This window comes from Daphnia pulicaria, chromosome 4 (assembly GCF_021234035.1).
Source record: "Daphnia pulicaria isolate SC F1-1A chromosome 4, SC_F0-13Bv2, whole genome shotgun sequence".
NCBI classification, from domain to species: Eukaryota; Metazoa; Arthropoda; class Branchiopoda; order Diplostraca; family Daphniidae; genus Daphnia; species Daphnia pulicaria.
This window is the reverse complement of record NC_060916.1, coordinates 14,697,842-14,717,237: the sequence shown is the minus strand read 5'-3', so window position 1 is coordinate 14,717,237 and position 19,396 is coordinate 14,697,842. Positions and strand designations below refer to the sequence as shown.

General features: G+C 38.0%; 2 protein-coding genes and 1 long non-coding RNA gene across 5 annotated transcripts in view; 1 reads left to right on the top strand and 2 right to left on the bottom strand.

The window, feature by feature from the left end:
• Positions 1-610, bottom strand: part of LOC124337761 — a 920-nt gene extending 310 nt beyond the window's left edge. Inside the window, exons 1-3 of the mRNA XM_046791786.1 lie at positions 425-610; positions 173-338; positions 9-99 (exon numbers count right to left, since the gene is read on the bottom strand). Of these exons, the coding sequence (XP_046647742.1) occupies positions 9-99; positions 173-338; positions 425-580 (413 nt within the window). The 5' untranslated portion in view covers positions 581-610. The remainder of the gene's footprint in view (positions 1-8; positions 100-172; positions 339-424) is intronic.
• An 89-nt stretch (positions 611-699) lies between these two features.
• On the bottom strand, positions 700-16,434 carry LOC124338189. Of its 3 annotated transcripts, none has more exons than XR_006917690.1 (4): positions 14,247-16,434; positions 1,574-1,740; positions 1,319-1,487; positions 700-1,255 (listed from the first exon to the last, which is right to left on the bottom strand). XR_006917690.1 is itself a non-coding variant. In XM_046792264.1 (2 exons), exon 2 carries the CDS (start codon positions 13,773-13,775, stop codon positions 7,545-7,547), a length of 6,231 nt encoding a protein of 2,076 aa, XP_046648220.1. In that variant the 5' UTR covers positions 13,776-13,855; positions 14,247-16,434; the 3' UTR covers positions 5,841-7,544. The 3 variants fall into 3 exon arrangements, 1 of the variants encoding a protein (XP_046648220.1); XR_006917691.1 differs by lacking the exon at positions 14,247-16,434 and adding an exon at positions 1,895-2,686 and having other exon boundaries at positions 1,319-1,483; XM_046792264.1 differs by lacking the exons at positions 700-1,255; positions 1,319-1,487; positions 1,574-1,740 and adding an exon at positions 5,841-13,855.
• LOC124338432 lies at positions 5,282-7,344 on the top strand. Its single transcript, XR_006917831.1, has 2 exons — positions 5,282-5,471; positions 7,100-7,344. It is a non-coding gene; the product is annotated as an uncharacterized LOC124338432 (long non-coding RNA).
• Positions 16,435-19,396: the final 2,962 nt, after the last annotated feature.

Sequence of the window (19,396 nt, the reverse complement as noted above, 5' to 3'; positions counted from 1 at the left end):
TCAGTGGCGGGTTAGGTGCGTCGGGGTAAAACCATTTCTTCATGACTGCCGTGCAGTAAAAAATGTCCAGATAGGGACCGTGATGTTTAGCTATAGTTTCTAATAATTTGATAAGAAAACCAAAATATTGTGATTCAAGGCCTTAATATTTAAAAAAATTGCTAAATTATACTTAGGATCACGGAAATAATGGAAGACTTTTCAAAAGTCTGTTCAAACATCCGAAAGTGTTCGACCATGGCTTGATTTCTGACGAATAAACAATTCATGATGGCAACGATCATCATTTCTATATCGGCCACTTCTTCCGGCTTCAAGGCCGCTAATAAACTTTGTTCCTGCGCACAAAACAAACAATTTCCGTCGTCCACATAAATTCCAAACATCTCATTTCAATTAATTAGTTTTTGTTTTAAAAACTTACCAGACGTGAGCCGAATCCGTGATTCCAGAGAATCACGTCCTCAACCATGAGCGACTTGTACTCGGTGTCGATCGGGAAATATTTTAAATTGAATCCGTTGTCCATGTGCGGATCTAAACAGCGTCCGCCTGACAAACTCATCATCTCCCTCATCATTCACTTAATTTTAAAAAATCGCTGACGGTATAGAAGATAACAAAACGACAACTAACACAGTTGGCATCAATGAATGTACTAAAGGACGGTATCTTTTATTTAAAAACAGAAAACCTCGCAGGATCTTTAATGGCCCATTATACTAGTGACTGGATGAGCCATTGTTTTCCAGGATATCAGAATTACTGGTCGTTACGGAATAACTGTGATGGATGAAGCCCTCGTCGGACTAGGTCATGTGTACATTTCTCAGATGAGGTAACATTAACTAATGGTCCTAGTTCGCTGAATCGATTTAAGCCAAGGTCGGATGAACGAAAAACAATCAAAATTTAAATGGGAAATGATTTATTATGCACGCATGGCGATTACCAAATTTAAAAACCATATTTCAAGCGTTCTTGGAGGGAGGCTGGCTTGTGCATTAGCTAACTTACAACTGTTGAAAATTGGTGGCAGAATATTACGCGAAAAATTCGCAAATAACAAATTGTTTCAACATAGGCATTTCTGTGTAATAATAGCAAAATGATAATAATCTTGTTTCCTAACAACGCATGATGAGCACGACATTTTAAATGTAACCGAACTTATTATTGGCATAAAACCAATTTTTCATAATTGACGTGCACGAAACGACGTCCAGATAGGGCCCGTGTTTTCTCGCTGCAGTTCCTGTTGATTGAAAAAATTTTGTTTTTTAAATCAATCGAATATTAGTATATTAAATAGAATTACTCAGAATTGTCGATATGACGGAGGACTTTTCAAATGTTTCTTCAAAATTCTGAAAGTGTTGGAGAATCACTGTTGCGTTCTGAGAAAACAAACAGCCCAAAATGGCGATAATCATGACGTCAACCTTTTCCATATCCTCCGGCTTCAAAGCACGAATTAAGACATCTTCCTAATTAGAAAATATAGTCAATTATTATTATTAAAAAATATATCACTATATCAACAGAATTATATATTTGTTGCTCATGTTTATACCAAATGGGAACTATATCCTTGACGCCAGAGAATGAGATCCTCCACCAGGTTGAACTTCAAGACATTGTCCATCGGGAAATATTTGTAGTTTAATCCGCACTCGACGTGGGGATCCAGGAGCCCTCCGCCGGACAAACATGTCAACTTCCGTGCGAAAATTATAATCTCTGAATAGATACCAATCAAAGCATAATAGAACACAGCATTTATCAATTAAAATTATATCACCAAAAAGCTCTGCTGACTAATTAAAATAAGAAAAGTTTGCTTCGATACTGATTTCAAGTATAAAAGGTGGAATTTGTTCAATGTTTTTCTTACCATTTTCCATCACTTTGGAGTGTGTCGAAGACCAACTAAGCGTAACTAGAGCTGCTCGTTATTATCCTGATGAATATGACACAACTTTATTTGTTTAAATTAGCAGCAGTTGCAACTCCGTGTACAATCGTGGTCTTGACTGGAGCACGATAAACGGTCAACTGTTAACTCGCTGAAGTTGGACAACCGATTAAACTTTATTTGGCAAGAAATTTCCGAGTACCGCGAAGGGCAATATAATTCGAGAGAAAAATGGGAAAACAATACCGACGTGGGGGTGTCATTAATATCTTTCGAGAGATCGTCGATTCCCCCAAGGAACCGAAAATCGACTTCCTGGAAATCTACAACTTGTTATAGTATTATTCATTATGGCTCTTTTATTTGACGGAGTTGCGCATACACTCGTCTCACGGTGAATGCATAAAGTTAACACTTGATTCGAAGAGCGCAGATTATTACTTTGGAAAATAAAATTTGCGACTTTTTTTCAAACAAAAAGTAGAGCTGACAGTGTAGACTTTTTGAAATTAAAGTCAACTTGAGGTACGGAAAAAAACGACATGCTTGGGAAAAATACACAAAACGATTCTCAAGGAATTAAATTTCCAAACCGAAAAATGGTATGAAGGCCATCAGCCACACCCAGCTCGAGGGAAAGTGCTATGGAATGGAATGATATGGAAATTAATAATGCGATAGCGGGCTAATTATGCACTTTGCACTCTGATAAACTACTAAAACGTTTCCGTGAATAACGAAGAGCAACATTACTCTCATCTTCCTTCATATTTTTACGGTGAATTTTATACATCAGTAACCGCTGCATAAAATAATCTTAACGAATGTAAAATTACAGTTTGAACTGAGCGGCAAATGAAAGACATAAATGAGCAAGTTGGACTGACTCAAAAGGAAATTCCAATCAGTAAATTTGGAAAGTTGTTCTTGATCGATTTTTTGGAGGCGGTTTTTCCAGTTTTGGTTGTTGTTTTTATTTTGTTTGATTATAATTTGGGAACGTTTCAAAGGCCACAAGATGTTGCACCTTTATTCGCAACACTCGGTTACGTATGCCAAAACGCGGATATCTAGTTTCAATCGGTTTCAATCGTTTACAAGTTGATTAACTATAGTTGATTTAACAATTGGAGTGTAGGTGAGAGTTGGGGGGTGGGAGAGGAAATAAAAATCCAAAATGGCCGACTTTTCTTTTCTAAATGGGGGGCGGAGCCGGGGGGGGGGGGAGAGCAATTCAAAATGGCCGACTTGTAAACCCTTCCTTCTCCTACGCATTACCGCCAAAAATTCAGCCGGGAAATATGGCACCTCGTGCCGGTGAAAACTGAAAAGAAAACTCAGTCTGGTGTGAAACACGAGTCCGTCACGTCGTCGATAGCTCTCTGGCTGTTTTTATTTTACTGACAATTTTTTCGTTAAATTGAAAAAATAACGAACTAGTTTGCTATAGAGGACCAGAGTGTGTTCAATTATGCATGTGCGTTAATTTCTACAGTTATTTTTTGTTAAGACGTTCTCTATGTAGTCAGTCCATTAAAAATGCACGTTTTTACCTGTCCTTATTTTCAATTGGTTTTTGTTATGTCAATCTTATATGAACATTCCTTGAATAGTTACAAAAATGTTTTTTCTTTCTTTTTATTATGTAGGTCCGTTTGATGGTTTGATCATTTCGTGCGATTGTAAATGTGCTCACGAGGACGTCCATTCTCCAGTTTTTCTCCACATCTCTAATTGGACCTACCTTCGATCTCTGTGAATGGAACTTGGAGATGGTTGGCCGTATTTCTCTGGTTTCAAGGTAGGATTGATTTAAAATTATCATTCCTTACCTTACTGTTTAAACATAAGAAGAGATATTGAACTACAATCTGCATCAACCGGTTAGGCAAAAACCGAAACTGACCATTTTTACAAGTTCCATACCAGCGATTTGTGTGTTAGTATTTTTATTTTAAACGTACGAGAGAAAATTTTAAAATTCGAGCATTACGTGTCCAATTGTATTGTCATTTGAATAGGAGATACGGATCGAATATAGATTGAATATAGATACGGAGATGGTTTCGCTAGTGCGTGTAGAGAACAAACTAAAAAGACGATTGCGTTGAATTTCCTTAGGCGAAAAATAGATTGGTGTCCCATCAACGCGGCCTGATGTCTGGTGCACCGCAACTCTCACCATTTCTGCTACAATTTTCTCAACTGGACTGATCTGGCAAAGTTGAAGTCGTCTTCTGGGTTCGGGAACAGGCGGTGATCGAGCAACATGTTCATCAAACACCGACAGGGAAAGAAGAAGGACGGGTCGGTGATGCTGACATGCGGGGTTGAGCCGACAGTGATTGGCCAACAGTGTCAAACTCGACTCCCGACTTGTCTGTGAATTCCACACGAATCTCGATTTCACCTCGGGTTTTTATTTTTCCCCTCTTGGCCCGGCTTACTTTTTAATGAATACCACCTGTTTCACGAATTTCACCTGTTTCACGAATTTCACCTGTTCCTCATTCTGATTGTTCTTTAAAACATAGTAATTATTCACCTGACGTTGAAAACAATCTGATTTTTATGTTCCTTGTTAAATTTCCGTTTGATTTTATTTGTTTTTTATTTTCAACGATCAAACTGTCCAGATCAGTCCAGTAGAGAAAGTTGAAGAATAAATGGTGAGAGTTGCGCCGCATCAGACGTCAGGCCGCATTGAAGAGACGCCCATCAATTTTTCGCCTAAGGAAATATAGATATAATAAAGGAAATAACCAAAAATCTTCATAAGTCTTATTTTTTTCTCTACACACTAATCTAGTTGTGTGTTTGAATAGCACTCAGATTATGCCTCTAGTCAATGTTTGTCCATGCTTGATTTTAGCTAGACATTGTTTTTATTGTTACTTAGAATTTTCCTCTTCTTTCATAGTGCTGCAGATGTGATGCCTGAGCCAACACCATCAACCAACCACTACAACAAGTTTTGCTTCTCGACTGGTGTCAACCAGACATCAGCAGGGATCTCAGATTCCTTAATAAGGTATTTATTTTTAGTATGATATAAACATTCTCTTGTATTTCCACCAAAATTTTACAGTGTTTGTGAGTTGCTGATTCACCTTTCTTTAAAGAAATCGTTTGACAATCAGTCAAATTTATGATGCAGGTGTATCCATCTTTCTGGCTTAAATGAAATATTAATAACCACTGTGTTCTGTACAGCAACTATTGAGTCAAATTTACTATGCATCATTACCTCGTAAACAAAATGTAAATAACCCTGTAATATCTTTTATCCACTATTTAGATTCCTTACACATTTATTTTAAATAAGAAAAACTTATTTATAATTTGTTTCATCGTTTTGTAGTTGAACCCCGTTTGATGTTGCATCCACCGATCTTCTACCTTTTACTGACTCTTTGTGTACTTTTGAATTAGTGAGAATTTATCACGAGAATGGCCTTCCTCTCCACCTGACATCTCTAATTAAACTTTCCTGTGAACGGAAACTGAAAGTGACTGCTGAAGGTGCTGGTGACGCTGGTATTTCCCTGACTTGAAGGTAGGGCCCGTTTAAAATCTATCACTATTTTCACTTTTTGGCAGTAAATAACAGTTGGGGGGGGGGGCACTTGCAGTAACCAATATGTCTTTAGAATGATGGTACTAGGCCTACTTTCAAAATATTTAATCAATCCAAACGTAATTTCGAACGTTTCTTCTAATAATTCATTGAGCCGACGCTAAGTCTTTTTCCATCTTTGGCGGACAAATAGTGTTCAGCAATTTTTCCTCTCGGTCATCGTATTGCCGAATAAAAATATGACGGGTCTTTCACCTCGTTGTTGAGGATACAATGTTTTCTTGTGTCTTATGTGTTGTGTCTTGAAATTTGAAAAGCACTTTAAGATCGAGAAACACTTTACCAATTAACTAAGGATCATTTTGCTCAGTTAATTTAATTGATTTTTTTTGTGAATGAGAGTGATCACAAAACAAAATCGTGATTTGCAATTTGTGCCTTTATTCGCGGACAGCAACGATGTAAGATGGCAATAAGAATTATTATTCGTTAATATGTTTTTAAACGTTGACTCTATTAGACTACTTAATGACGTCATCAAGAAGCTATCCTTCCGCTGATAATACTTTTTCTTTACTTTGTCACTGGCGATCGGCTGTTCCAACCTAAATTTTTCAAGTGCCGCAATCACCTTGACTGCCGTTTGTTTCGGAAATTTCGTGGCGATGCGCTCAATTTTGTTTGGAGACGTCAACAGCTGATTTAAATTCTCTTCCATTTCCTGAATGGCTTCGTCGTTGAATTCGCACTGTTCGTTCAATTGCTTTTGATATTCGAACGAAGCAGCAATCAAAAATTTCTTATCGCACTTTGATATTATCTCTTCTTTCAACGACAATTTTTTTAATTGAATTTTGTTCTTACTTTGAGGTGAAATCGTTGTTGCTGAAGTAGCGTCATCGTTGCTAGGGCGTTTTGGCGTTTTACTAGGTTCCATAATGTTAAATTAAAGCACTAACTCACAGCGTCACAGTGTCCTGTGACTTCGTTAACGAAGTAACTTTTAATTGGATTATTGACTATGTTTCAGTAAAACGGCGATACATTTACAAAATTACAGAGAACTTTTGGGTAGTTACGCTCAACTGCAATCAGTCAGCTCCAATCGCTTTTTATTCGTCTGGCAATGTTATCGGAAGAGCGTAGCAACGGAAGATAATAAAATGTTACATCATTTTTCATTTACTTTGGTGATGACAACATGGAAACTGCTCATGTCGTAACCGAGTTATTTTTAAATATTACTTTTGTATTCAGTTTAATTAATTGTTTCGTTTATGTTTGCTGGATTTCTTTTAAAGAAATGAAAAACTAGAGAGGAAATGTTCTTTAATTAGAATTAAGCCATTTCAAGGATACAAACTTTTATAATTGAATTCATAGAGGAAAAAAGTGAGCCATTACTTTTATTTTTCAAAAAGATAAATGTCATTTGTGCGTTAAGCTGGTTGTCATATTTATGTTGGCTACATGGAAATGATTTATTCAGCTATCCATCAGCTTTTTCTATCTATTCTATCAGCTATTGTTTTTGTTATGTCATTCTTATGTGTGAATATTCCTTAAATAATTACAAAAATGTTTTTCCTTTCTTTTTTATTATGTAGATGAACTCCGTTTGATCATTTCGTGCGAGTGCAAATGTGCTGCTCACGAGGACGTCCTTTCTCCAGTTTTCCTCCACATCTCTAATTGGACCTACCTTTGATCTCTGTGAATGGAACTTGGCGATGGCTGGCAGTATTTCTCAGGTTTCAAGGTAGGACTGATTTAAAATTATCATTCCTTACTACTGTTTAAACATAAGAAAGACATATTGAACTGCAAACTGCATCAACCGGTTAGGCGAAAACCGAAACTGACTATTTCTACATGTTCCTTTCCCAGCGATTTGTGTGTTAGTTTTATTTGAAACTTACGAGAGAAAATTTTAAACTTCGAGCATTACGTGTCCAATTGTATTGATCGTCATTTGAATAGGAGATACCGTTTTGGGTATTACATTTTAATATATAATGTGTGATGTAAACAGTTTTAAAAGAAAGGGTAATATTAATTATATTCATCGATTTTGAACGTTTCGTCCAAGAATTCATCGACTTGACGTTGAACCTTTTTACGATCTTTGGTGGACATATAGTTGAGCATCGTCTCCAACATTTTTTCTTCTCCTCTCAGTGCAGGGTAAAATATGACTCGCATTTCACCATCGCTGTGGAGCACCAGCTCTTTCACGGCATTCGGGCCAAGTTTCTCCAACAGGCATTTCATAAACTTGTCCATTTTTGCAATGTCGTCGGTTTTGTGGTCTTGGCATTCGTTGGTTAGTAGCTCGGCCCATATGCTGCGTGTATTTTCTCCGTCATCAGCGGTTGATGTGATATTCTGGACAAATTGCTCTAGTTGAGTTTTATCGCTGAGATAATTCAGGAAAAACGTGAAGGAATTTAATTTTTTGTAATGTTGCTTATTGAATGTTTTGAAAAACGCTTTGAGGTCGCAAAGCGAATTTTTGATGAACTCGGGTGCCTTTTGTTTAATTAGTGGTTGAATTTCTTCTTTGATTTCTTTTGGCAAAATTTCGAGTCGGGCATCAACATCTTCCCCCCACGAAACAGCTTTGATTATGAAGGGAATTTGGTCGATCTCATGAAGCAGTAGCTGTTTTACGTCATCTCGGCCTAGAATTTCAATTTTCTCTGAGACAAGCTTCAAGATTTCGCTCGCTTCTTTGTCGCAATTTTTGAATATGCAACTCCATACCGTAAACTGTTCTTCGCCAATCTGGTGTAGCATCGTGACGAGGTTTACGAAATCACTTAGGTGAACGTCACTGCCATAATTTAAATAAAACAGTAAAATTTCGCTACAATAACGTCCGAATTTGAGATTATTCCCTTTGGAATTCGAATCTATTAATGTGTTCATGGGGGGTGCGTTATTCTTCCATTGTCGTTTGACTTCCTGTTGGCTTTCTTGTGACAAATGCGTTAACATGAGTTGGACGATTTGTTGTGATGCTGGAATCATGATGAAGCCATTGTCTTCTTCGTGGAGTAAAAGTTGTTTCGCAGAGTTGTCGCCCACGCGTTTCAAACAGTCAAAAATGCAATGGACATCTTCTCGAGATACAAAACCACGATCGTCATAATGAGCAGTTAGCGCTGAATTGATTAAATCCCTCCAGTAACTGCGTCTCGGTACTTGTCGTTCCGCGTAAATGTTGGTGGTTCCGTTACCCTGGTCGTCAAATACCAAGTCGTCTTTAGTCCACTCCGGGAAGAAACTTAAGGCGATTGATTTCGCCTGTTCTGTGTCAGCTACGTGAGGGATAGTGACCGTACTGCTTCTAATTTTTTTCTTGTTGTTTTTTAAAGTAATAGTTTGAACAAACTGCTTGATTTGATCTTCGTTAAAATGTTGTAGAAGGTGGTGTGACATTAATGGAAAGGCAAAGTTAACCGAATTATTGCTATCTAGAACATGTTTCGTAAAATATTCGACGCCTTTTAGTGACAACAATCCTTGAAGATTTTCTACGTCGATAAACTTGAGGGTATTTCTTGTTGAATTGTCGTGAAAGACCAAGTCGTACAAATCTCTGTAATCCTTCACACTGTCGTCTCTAACCACGACTACCTTTGCCACTGCGTTGAATAATTCTTTTGTTTTGCATTTGATAAAGAATGAACTTGAGGAAATATTAGACCCTTTAGTACTATTTGTCGTAAGTAAATTGATTAGATAATTTTGTCCTAGTTCCCGTTTAATTGCGTTCAAAATCAGTTGAACCATTTGCACTTTTTCCGATTCGATGGCGTCCGACAGCGCATTGTGGATGAATCCCTTAGTGTCCATCAAGTGTTTTTTCAATGCATCAACAGAAAGATTTTTTTTTAAGAAGGCCAACATGTTGTTATAGATTTTCTCTTGATCCCGGACAGCAGCAACGTAAAATGGCGTGAAACCATAGTCATCCCGAATCATGACTTTACTTTCATTTACTGGGTCCAAATTTTCTCGAATCTTTTCCAATATTTTCTCGATCCATTCAGTGTCACCATGAAATGCTGCTCGGTGAAGGCCAGTCATTCGGTATGAATCCGGTTCAAGCAACTTATTTAGGTCCTCTGATATCGCATCTTTCTCATTTAGTAAAAGAGGAGGCTGATAGATATTCTCGAAGGCTTCTGGTTCTATCGCAAGAACTATGCCATAGAGTTGAGTCAATAAATTCCGTCTTTTAAGATCACTTAAGATGATTAAAACTTTTTCTATTCGACCACGAACAAAATGGTCTTTAGAGCAGAAGGTTTTTTTCAGCAAGTCCGCAAATTTGGAATCTTCAGAATAGGAAGTCGATCGAGACAACAGTTCCAAAAAGATTTTTAAATGACTGTCGTAATTTTCATTAAAAATAAAAAAGGTTAACATGGGCGCTATGAAAATCTCATTGTTGGTACCAAAACAATGGTCAAATGCCTCGTATTGATTTGTCATAAACTGCAACAAGTGGTGCACAGTTTTTTGTTTTCCATTGAATGGAATATTCCCATTCCACTGAGAATATTCCAAACCACAAGGTGGCAATGCAAGATGCGAAGCGAATTTTGAGAAGATGGCACATGCAGCTTCATTACTGTCGAAGATATCGATAAATCGTTTAAATAGTTTGCTTTCTTTATTGCGAAAAAATGTAAAGGAGAAATAACAGTAATCTTGCGTGAAAGAACTCTTCATGGCCCATTGAACTTGATGGTTATCAAACGTTGCGTCGAGACAATCATTTAAAAATTCGAATATCGTCCCATTTCCATTTGCAAGTGAAAAATAAAGCGCGTTTACAAAATAGGATCTCACTGTAACAAATTTTCCAGGTATCAGCAATAGTGGTGATTGGCGAAGAAACTGGGTAAAAAGATTTTTGGTAAATTTGTTTAGCCTTTCTGGTAAATCGCGACTGTCGATTCTATTGCGCCATCCCTCGTCACTGTCTACTAATTCTTTCAACATGGAATCAAAAAATATCTGTACGCCATTGTACTGCTTTACTGCAAGGATTTTGTTTAGAATTAACTTTTGAATTGATTCGCTTTCAAGTAACTTGTTGTGTCGTTTCTCATCAAGAAGAAACCCACCGTACAAGTATCTGGCGAATAAATACTCGGCGTATGTCCTGTGCAAAAATTGAATTGTTGATTCATGTCCGCTTTTAAATGTCAATCCGAATTTCAGACCGTTTAAAGCAACTGTGTTTTCCCCATTAGCGATGTCATCGTCGGACCGATTAGGCGATGGCTGAGGTGGCAACAAGACGTCCAGCATCTTCTGATCTGTGACGATTGTTCTGATGGCCAATTTTGTCAGGTGATCCTCAATATCTTGTATCAAACGATTAATGGCGTCTAGAATGATCTGATTAGTTTTAGTAGCATTGGCTTTCTCTTCACGAAATACTTTACGTTTCGTTTCCATTAAACGATTGAAGAGACTTACTAAATCGAATTTCTGATCTTCGATTAAATCAGAAATTTTGTTTCTCACACATTCCGACTGGCGAGGCTCTTCTTTATCTTCTGCAAAATTTGGTGTTATTAATTCTTTAACATTTGACTGAAAGCATTCGGCTAGAATTCTGCATTGCAACGGGATTCCGACAAAGAACTTTTCTTCGTCTTTCAGAGTTTCCGACACCCGTTCGACTAAAAATTTGGCAAATTGTTGTAGGGACTTATCGTTATCTCCAAATGGATTTACATCTTTTACCCAATATGAGGTAAGATAATCGATTTGGTCTTTTTCAGTAAAGTTTTCCAAATGATATGCCAGCTGGGATAAATAGAATTGCAAATCTTCGAGCATGTGGGGTCGCGTTGTCACGTAAAGTCGAATTGATTTATTTTTGCTGATGGCCTCCATCAATTGAATTGTGTTATTTTGGCACAGGTCGTTGACTTCATCGAACCCATCAAACATGAAAATGATACGTTCCCCCCTTTCCAACCGGTTTCTCAGTAACGAACGAGAAAATGAACTTTTTTCGTCGACGACTTGGAGCTGATTAACAAAAATATTGACAGCATTCGAACGCGAAATATTATCCAGTTTCGAAATTGCTTCGTAGTGATCCACTAAATTAATTCTGATTACCCAGTGGTCCGGTTTGACCTTTTTTATTTCTTCATAGTAGTGACAGAGGAGGGTAGATTTTCCAGTTCCGGCTAATCCGGATATAATGACAACCGACTTTTCATTTCCATTCTCTTTTAAATGAGCCAAATCATCGACAGTTACTCCCGCAGAAGACGCTTGATTAGTTACACCATTCATGATTTTCTTCCATATTTCTTTTCGTTTTTCCTTTTCGACGAGCCATTCGATGTGGCCATCTGAACTGATTCTGCATTCCCCGCCAAGTTCAAACTGATTTTGAAACGGAAATCGCAATGTCCTCTTGACGTACAGCGATTGCTCAAAGGTTGAAGCGTTGAATGACGGGATTTTGATTTCTTTTTCTTCAAATAACAATTCCTTTATTGAACTGAAATCCATTATTTCTTCCGGTTTGTGACCAATCAAGTTTCCTACAGTTAGATTTTCCCCTTGAAAGCAAATGGTTTTCGACAAAATAGCTTCTTGGAAATCTTGACTCAAATCTGTGTACTTGATTTCATCATCCATCCTGGCTGATGATTTTCCAAGACCAATAATAATGATAATATTTTTTTCGTACGCATCATCATCTGAAATAAAATTTTCGTAATTTTGTTTCGATGCTTCATCATCACAGACGACGACAAACAAATGATGAAATCCTTTTTGCAATTTCAAAATATTTTTCCACTTTTCCTCCTCATTTTGTAGACGACCAGAAGATGCCACCAAGTAGTTTCCCTCCTGATTCAATTCTCGCATTAAAATCTGAACCGCCGAAATTACTTTGACGGCCGTGTGTTGCGGTGAAGGTGTGGAAATCCACTCGACTTTTTTCCTTCCGTCAAACTCCAGCAACTGCTTCAACTGAGCGGCCATCATTTGAATTGCGCTGTCGTTGAATTTTATCTTTTTTTCCAATTGACTTTGATATTCTAATGACATTTTTGTGACATCAGCCAACAAAATATTTTTGGCAATTTCCGCTTTTAGCCAAAAGTTTTGTTCTTGATTTGAAAATTCTGCTGGCACTTCGTGTAGTATCCGAATAGTCTGAGCTTTGCACTTGTCTGGTTGATAAAATTTGCTCATGTCTCTTGTTTCCATAATTTCCTCGAATTTCTTTTCGTGCGGCATATCGACGACAAAGACCAACTTATCAAAGAAATCGTCGACGTCTTCCTCTGTGATTTTTCGTGTTAGTGGATTCTTGATAGCCGATTGGCTTTTCCCAAATGTGTTGCTCAATTTAAATTTCCAGTTTTTCCATTCGTCGTTTTCGCCCAATTCGCAGACCATCTGACGCAATTCTTTAGCACCTTCTGAAAGACTCGCGGCATCACTCACGAAATCCTGGTGGAATTTCTTTGTGGTACAATCGATGACGTGTTCATCGACTAAAGCGACGTGGTAGTTGTTGAGCATCCCAGTGCGGAGGTCTGTCGTTTTATTTTTCGTGGCGCAATCTTTTAGTTCTTCTGCCAGCAGTTGGACGGGGGACCATTCCTCCTTTAACCTTCTGTGCCAATCGTCATTGTTAATTTTGAGTTTGTAACGAGCTGTTTTCTCTTGTGCAACGAACTCTAAAATATCTTCCGGCTGATCATTAATGGACACCAGCTCTACTTTTTCCTCCGTTAGACTGTCCAAGTTGAATCCGATATTAGTGCAGATTATGCAATCGTGAATGTCGTCACCCCTTGCCCTTATCTTGTAAAAGGAATGGAAATATTTCGGTAAACTGAAATCTCCTTTGGGTTTATAATCGAGTAGGTGATCTGCCGCGATTTTCTCCTTTCCGTTCTCTTTGTGCTTGGCCTGCAGGTATCGATATCGCCAGTGTTTGCCTTCTAATGTCTCATCAGGTACTTCATACCGAAAAATCAAATCTTCCAGTTTCCCGCCTTCTTCCTCCTTTTCTTTGCTCAGTTCAAACTTGTAACCGGCACCCAGTCCGCGGATACAAAAAAGCGATAATAATTTCGATTCAAACCTATGACCGTGGGAACCATCGAGCAACTTTTTCTTCTTATTCTCCTTGATGTTGGCTGTTGACGCGATACTAGATTGCACAGTTTCATTTTCAGCAACAGGCGCTGGTTCGTCACCACGCGTAAATTCCGATGCCATTGAAATGTTTGTTTTACCTTTTTTCCCGCCGTGTGGTTTGTTGGGCAGGATCCGCTACTCCCTCAGCAGTTGACAGTTCACTGAATATTGAAGCAGATGAATGGGTCAGCACGAAATCTAGCTGCTGTCTTATTAAATACCGGTAAATGTGTACATACAAATAACTGTTTTCCCTGTCTGTCTTGGGAAACGTTAAAAGGACCAACTGAACGTGACTCGAAAAAACAGACAACTGAATTTACTTCTACTTCATAAGGTATATTTATAGTCTCATCGCATCTTGTACGGTGAGAGGGGGTAAAAACGATATGGTTAGGGTGGAAAAATTAAAGCCAAAACACTTAGGAAATCTGTCCAAGGCCATTGGAATTTACTTTGAATGTTTGTCAAATCGAGAAATTAATCTTGGACAAGGTTACTGTTAAGGTGTATAGGCTTAAATAAAAATTAAAGGCATTATTTTGTTCTAACCTTGATGAAGAAATAATCCGTCGTGTATTCTCAACTGAATTTCTGTTCACAATTAATGTTTCGCATGTATGTAGAATTATATTAAAAATCTGATTTTAAACCACGACTTTCCAAGTCTTACTACAACTGTCAAGTTTGTTTTTATTCTCCTGCTGGTAGAGCAGCCGAAGGCCAAGTCCCGCTGTATTTTTCACGAAAAAAAGGCAACCGAACGACATCTAGTGCTAACTTTGCAATTATTGTACCGCGGTACTAAAAGTTGAACGCAGCCGTTTGCTTGAACGAGCACATCAAACGAGGAATTTGGCAACTTCACTTTTTTTTTCTCACGTCACTTCCGTATTTGTAGCGTTGTTTCAAATTGTAGCGAAGCAGAAACTTCTCTCCAGGAGAAAGATGGATGCTTCCATTAGATATTCCAGATGCAAGACGCCAGAAGTTGTGTCAACCTTTTGCAATATTTTCTTTTGCAACTATGTACTTGTTCACCCGTGTTTGAATGATTTTAAATCTTTCGGCCAGCTCAATGATTCTTAGGTTCGACTAAAGACAAATGTTCCACCAGTAAGTACGACTGGTGCGCAGTAAACGGACAAACTAAACTTGAAACAAGAAAAACAGCTAACTTAACTTCATATTGAAAAGGATGTTAGACGACACGGTCGTATAAAATAAGATAAGATAAAACAACGAGGTCAAATTATAACATTAGTATAACAACAACTCGTGATAACTGTCTGAGGCACCAGATTTTCAATTTTAGTTTAAGGTGGTCAAATTTATCTTTGAGTGTACTTGCATCCCCCCCCCCACTCATTACAAAAAAAAAAGTTAAAGAAGAAGCAAAAAGTTGCATGTGGGACAGGCATAATGCTGATTTGCACAATTTCATTTTCAGCAGCCATGCATGAAGATAGCAGAATATGACTTGTAGTCCTTTTAAAATACGACAGAAAGAGATTCGACTAGCTCGAATGACTTGCTTCCAACGAATGTTTGACTAGCACGCAGTAAATGGACAAACTAAACGTTGACGCCATGAAAACAGCTGATTAACCCTGTGCTTATGAAAGGGATTTTACGGTACAAAGTCGTAAAACGTCGTAAAATAAGATAAGATAATGTGGTCGAGTAGAAGACAAATAGAACAACTCATGATAACTGTCTCAGGCACCAGGTTTTTTTAAGGTGGTCAAATTAATCTTTGATATGTATTTTCATTTTGTTGTTGTCCTCTCTCTCCCCAAGTCAAAGAAAAAAACAAAAAGTTGGAAATGGGGCAGACGTTATGGCTTTGCACAATTTCATTTTCAGCATTTCTGCATGTAGATAGCACAGTATAAATCCGAGGAAGAACACATTTGATTTGACGGTAACTCTTGTGTCGCCATGGTAATCAGAAGAAATTGAAGATTAGCGAAAAGTTTTGATTCACGGCATTACGAACAGGGAAACATTTTCTCTTAAGTCTTAAATGGTGATAACACGACCAATATAACCGCGGGAATGGATGCGAAAGAAATTTTCAAACTTGTGGGTCAGGTAACACGTCTAGGTAATGTTGTGTCGAGTTGTCTGCCAGGCTCTTTTGAAAAGATAACGGGGGCTGTGGAAGTGTGTCGATTTCCGTGCTGGCGTCGATGTAATTCGTCACACTCAACTGCGGATACAATTTGCGGGGGGCATTTGGGCACTGTGACGAAGTGGAAGCGTTTCAAAGCGAAACGACTTGTCGATTTTCATTGCTGGTCATCGTTTCATATTCGGATTTAGCCTCGGGATTATTTAAACGGATTTCTTTGTTCATTTTCACGTAATTGTTCTTTTCTTCCGTCACTGCCGGCCCGGCGAAACGTTGACGGATGATTGGATCGACTATCTTGTGAAAAATTTGCTCTAATTGGCCGAATGTCGTCCTCTCTTCCTCATTGTGCTTCCAGCAATCCAATCCCCGTCCTCAAACTAGAATCTCGAACGTTTCTTCTAATAATTCATTGAGCCGACGCTAAGTCTTTTTTCCATCTTTGGCGGACAATTAGTGTTCAGCAATTTTTCCTCTCGGTCATCGTATTGCCGAATAAAAATATGACGGGTCTTTCACCTCGTTGTTGAGGATAAAATGTTTTCTTGTGTCTTATATGTTGTGTCTTGAAAAGCACATTCAGATTGAGAAACACTTTACCAATTAACTAAGGATCATTTTGCTCAGTAAATTGAATTGATTTTTTTCTGTGAATGAGAGTGATCAGTGATCACTAAACAAAATCGTGATTTGCGAAATTTTGATTTGCAATTTGTGCCTTTATTCGCGGACAGCAACGATGTAAGATGGCAATAAGAATTATTATTCGTTAATATGTTTTTTAACGTTGACTCTATTAGACTACTTAATGACGTCATCAAGAAGCTATCCTTCCGCTGATAATACTTTTTCTGTACTTTGTCACTGGCGATCGGCTGTTCCAACCTGAATTTTTCAAGTGCCGCAATCACCTTGACTGCCGTTAGTCTAGGAAATTTCGTGGCGATGCGCTCAATTTTGTTTGGAGACGTCAACAGCTTATTCAATTTCTCAGACATTTCTTGAATGGCTTCATCGTTAAATTTGCACTGTTCGTTCAATTGCTATTGATATATTATCTCTTCATTCAACGACAATTTTTTTAATTGAATTTTGTTCTTACTTTGAGGTGAAATCGTTGTTGCTGAAGTAGCGTCGTCGTTGCTAGGGCGTTTTGGCTTTTTACTAGGATCCATAATGTTAAATTAAAGCACTAACTCACAGCGTCACTGTGTCAGGTATCAACACGAAGTAGATTTTAATATGATAATTGAATTTGTCTCAGCGTCGGCGATAAATTTACAAAATTACAGAGAACTTTTGGTTAGTTACGCTCAACAGCAAATGAGTCAGCTACAAATCCAATCGCTTTTTATTCGTCTTGCAATGTTATTGGGAGAGCGTAGCAACGGAAGATAATAAAATGTTGCAGTTTTCATTTACTTTGGTGATAACATGGAAACTGCTCATGTTATTTACCAAGTTATTTTAATATTACTTTTGTATTCAGTTTAATTTATTGCTTCGTTTATGTTTGCTGGATTTCTTTTAAAGAAATGGAAAACTAGAGAGAAAATGTTCTGAAATGCGAATTAAAACATCTCTCTAAGATAAAAACTCGTACATTAAAATTCATAGAGGAAACAAGTGGGCCATTAATTTTATTTTTCAAAGAGACAAGTATCATTTGTGCTTTAAGCTGGTTGTCGTACTTTATGTAGGCTACATGGAAATAATTTATTCAGCTATCTATCAGCTTTTTCTATCTATTCTATCAGCTATTGTTTTTGTTATGTCATTCTTATGTGTGGATATTCCTTAAATAATTACAAAAATGTTTTTCCTTTCTTTTTTATTATGTAGATGAACTCCGTTTGATCTTGTCGTGCGAGTGTAAATGTGCTCACGAGGACGTCCTTTCTCCAGTTTTCCTCCACATCTCTAATTGGACCTACCTTTTGATCTCTGTTAATGGAACTTGGAGATGGCTGGTCGCATTTATCTGGTTTCAAGGTAGGATTGATTTAAAATTATCGAATTCCTTACTACTGTTTAAACATAAGAAAGGCATATTGAACTGCAAACTGCATCAACCGGTTAGGCGAAAACCGAAACTGACTATTACTACATGTTCCTTTCCCATCAGCGATTTGTGTGTTAGTTTTATTTGAAACATACGAGAGAAAATTTTCAACTTCGAGCATTACGTGTCCAATTGTATTCATCGTCATTTGAATAGAAGATACCGTTTTGGATATTACATTTTAATATATAATATGTAACGTAAATAGTTTTAAAAGAGGTTGAATTTAAATTGATTATATTCTTCTATCTTGAACCTTTCTTCCAAGAACTCATCGACTTGACGTTGAACCTTTTTTCGGTCTTTTGCGGACAAATATTTGAGCATCGTCTCCAGCATCTTTTCCTCTCCTCTCAGTGCAGGATAAAATATGACTCGCATTTCACCATCGCTGTGGAGGACCAACTCTTTCACGGTATTCGGGCCGAGTTTCTCCGACAGGCATTTCATAAACTTGTCCATTTTTGCAATGTCGTCGGTTTTGTGGTCTTGGCATTCGTTGGTTAGTAGCTCGGCCCATATGCTTCGTGTATTTTCTCCGTCATCAGCGGTTGATGTGATATTCTGGACAAATTTCTCTAGTTGACTTTTATCGCTGTGATAATTCAGGAAAAACGCGAAGGAATTTAATTTGTTGAATTGTCGCTCATTATTGAATGTTTTGAAAAACGCTTTGAGGTCGCGAAGCGCATTTTCAATGAAATCAGGTGCCTTTTGCTGGATAAATTGTTGAATTTCTTCTCTGAGATCTTCTGGCAGAATTGCAAGCCATAAGTCGACATCTTCTCCCCACGAAACAGCTTTGATTATGAAGGGAATTTGGTCGATCTCATGAAGCAGTAGCTGTTTTACGTCATCTCGGCCTAGAATTTCAATTTTCTCTGATACAAGCTTCAAGATTTCGCTCGCTTCTTTGTCGCAATTTTTGAATATGCAATTCCACACCGTAAACTGTTCTTCGCCAATCTGGTGTAGCATCGTGACGAAGTTTACGAAATCACTTAGGTGAAGGTCGCTGCCATAATTTAAATAAAACTGTAAAATGTCACTGTAATAACGTCCGAATTTGAGATGATTCCCTTCGGATTTCGAATCTATAAATGAGGGTGGGTGGTGGTGGTTCATTGGGGGTGCGTTATTCTTCCATTGTCGTTTGACGTCCTCTTGACTTTCTTGTGACAAATGCGCTAACATGAGTTGGACGATTTGTTGTGATGCCGGAATCATGATGAAGCCGTTGTCTTCTTCGTGGAGTAAAAGCTGTTTCGCAGAGTTGTCGCCCACGCGTTTCAAACAGTCAAAAATGCAATGAACTTCTTCACGAGATACCCAACCACGTCTGCCATAATGAGCAGTTAGAGCTGATTTGATAAAACCCTTCCAATAGCTGGGTCTCGGTACGAGTCGTTCCGCGTAAATGGTGGTGGTTCCGTTAAATTTGTCGTGTTTGAACACTACTTCGTCCCTAGTCCATTCCGAAGAAAAAGAACTTCGTTGCCATTCCAC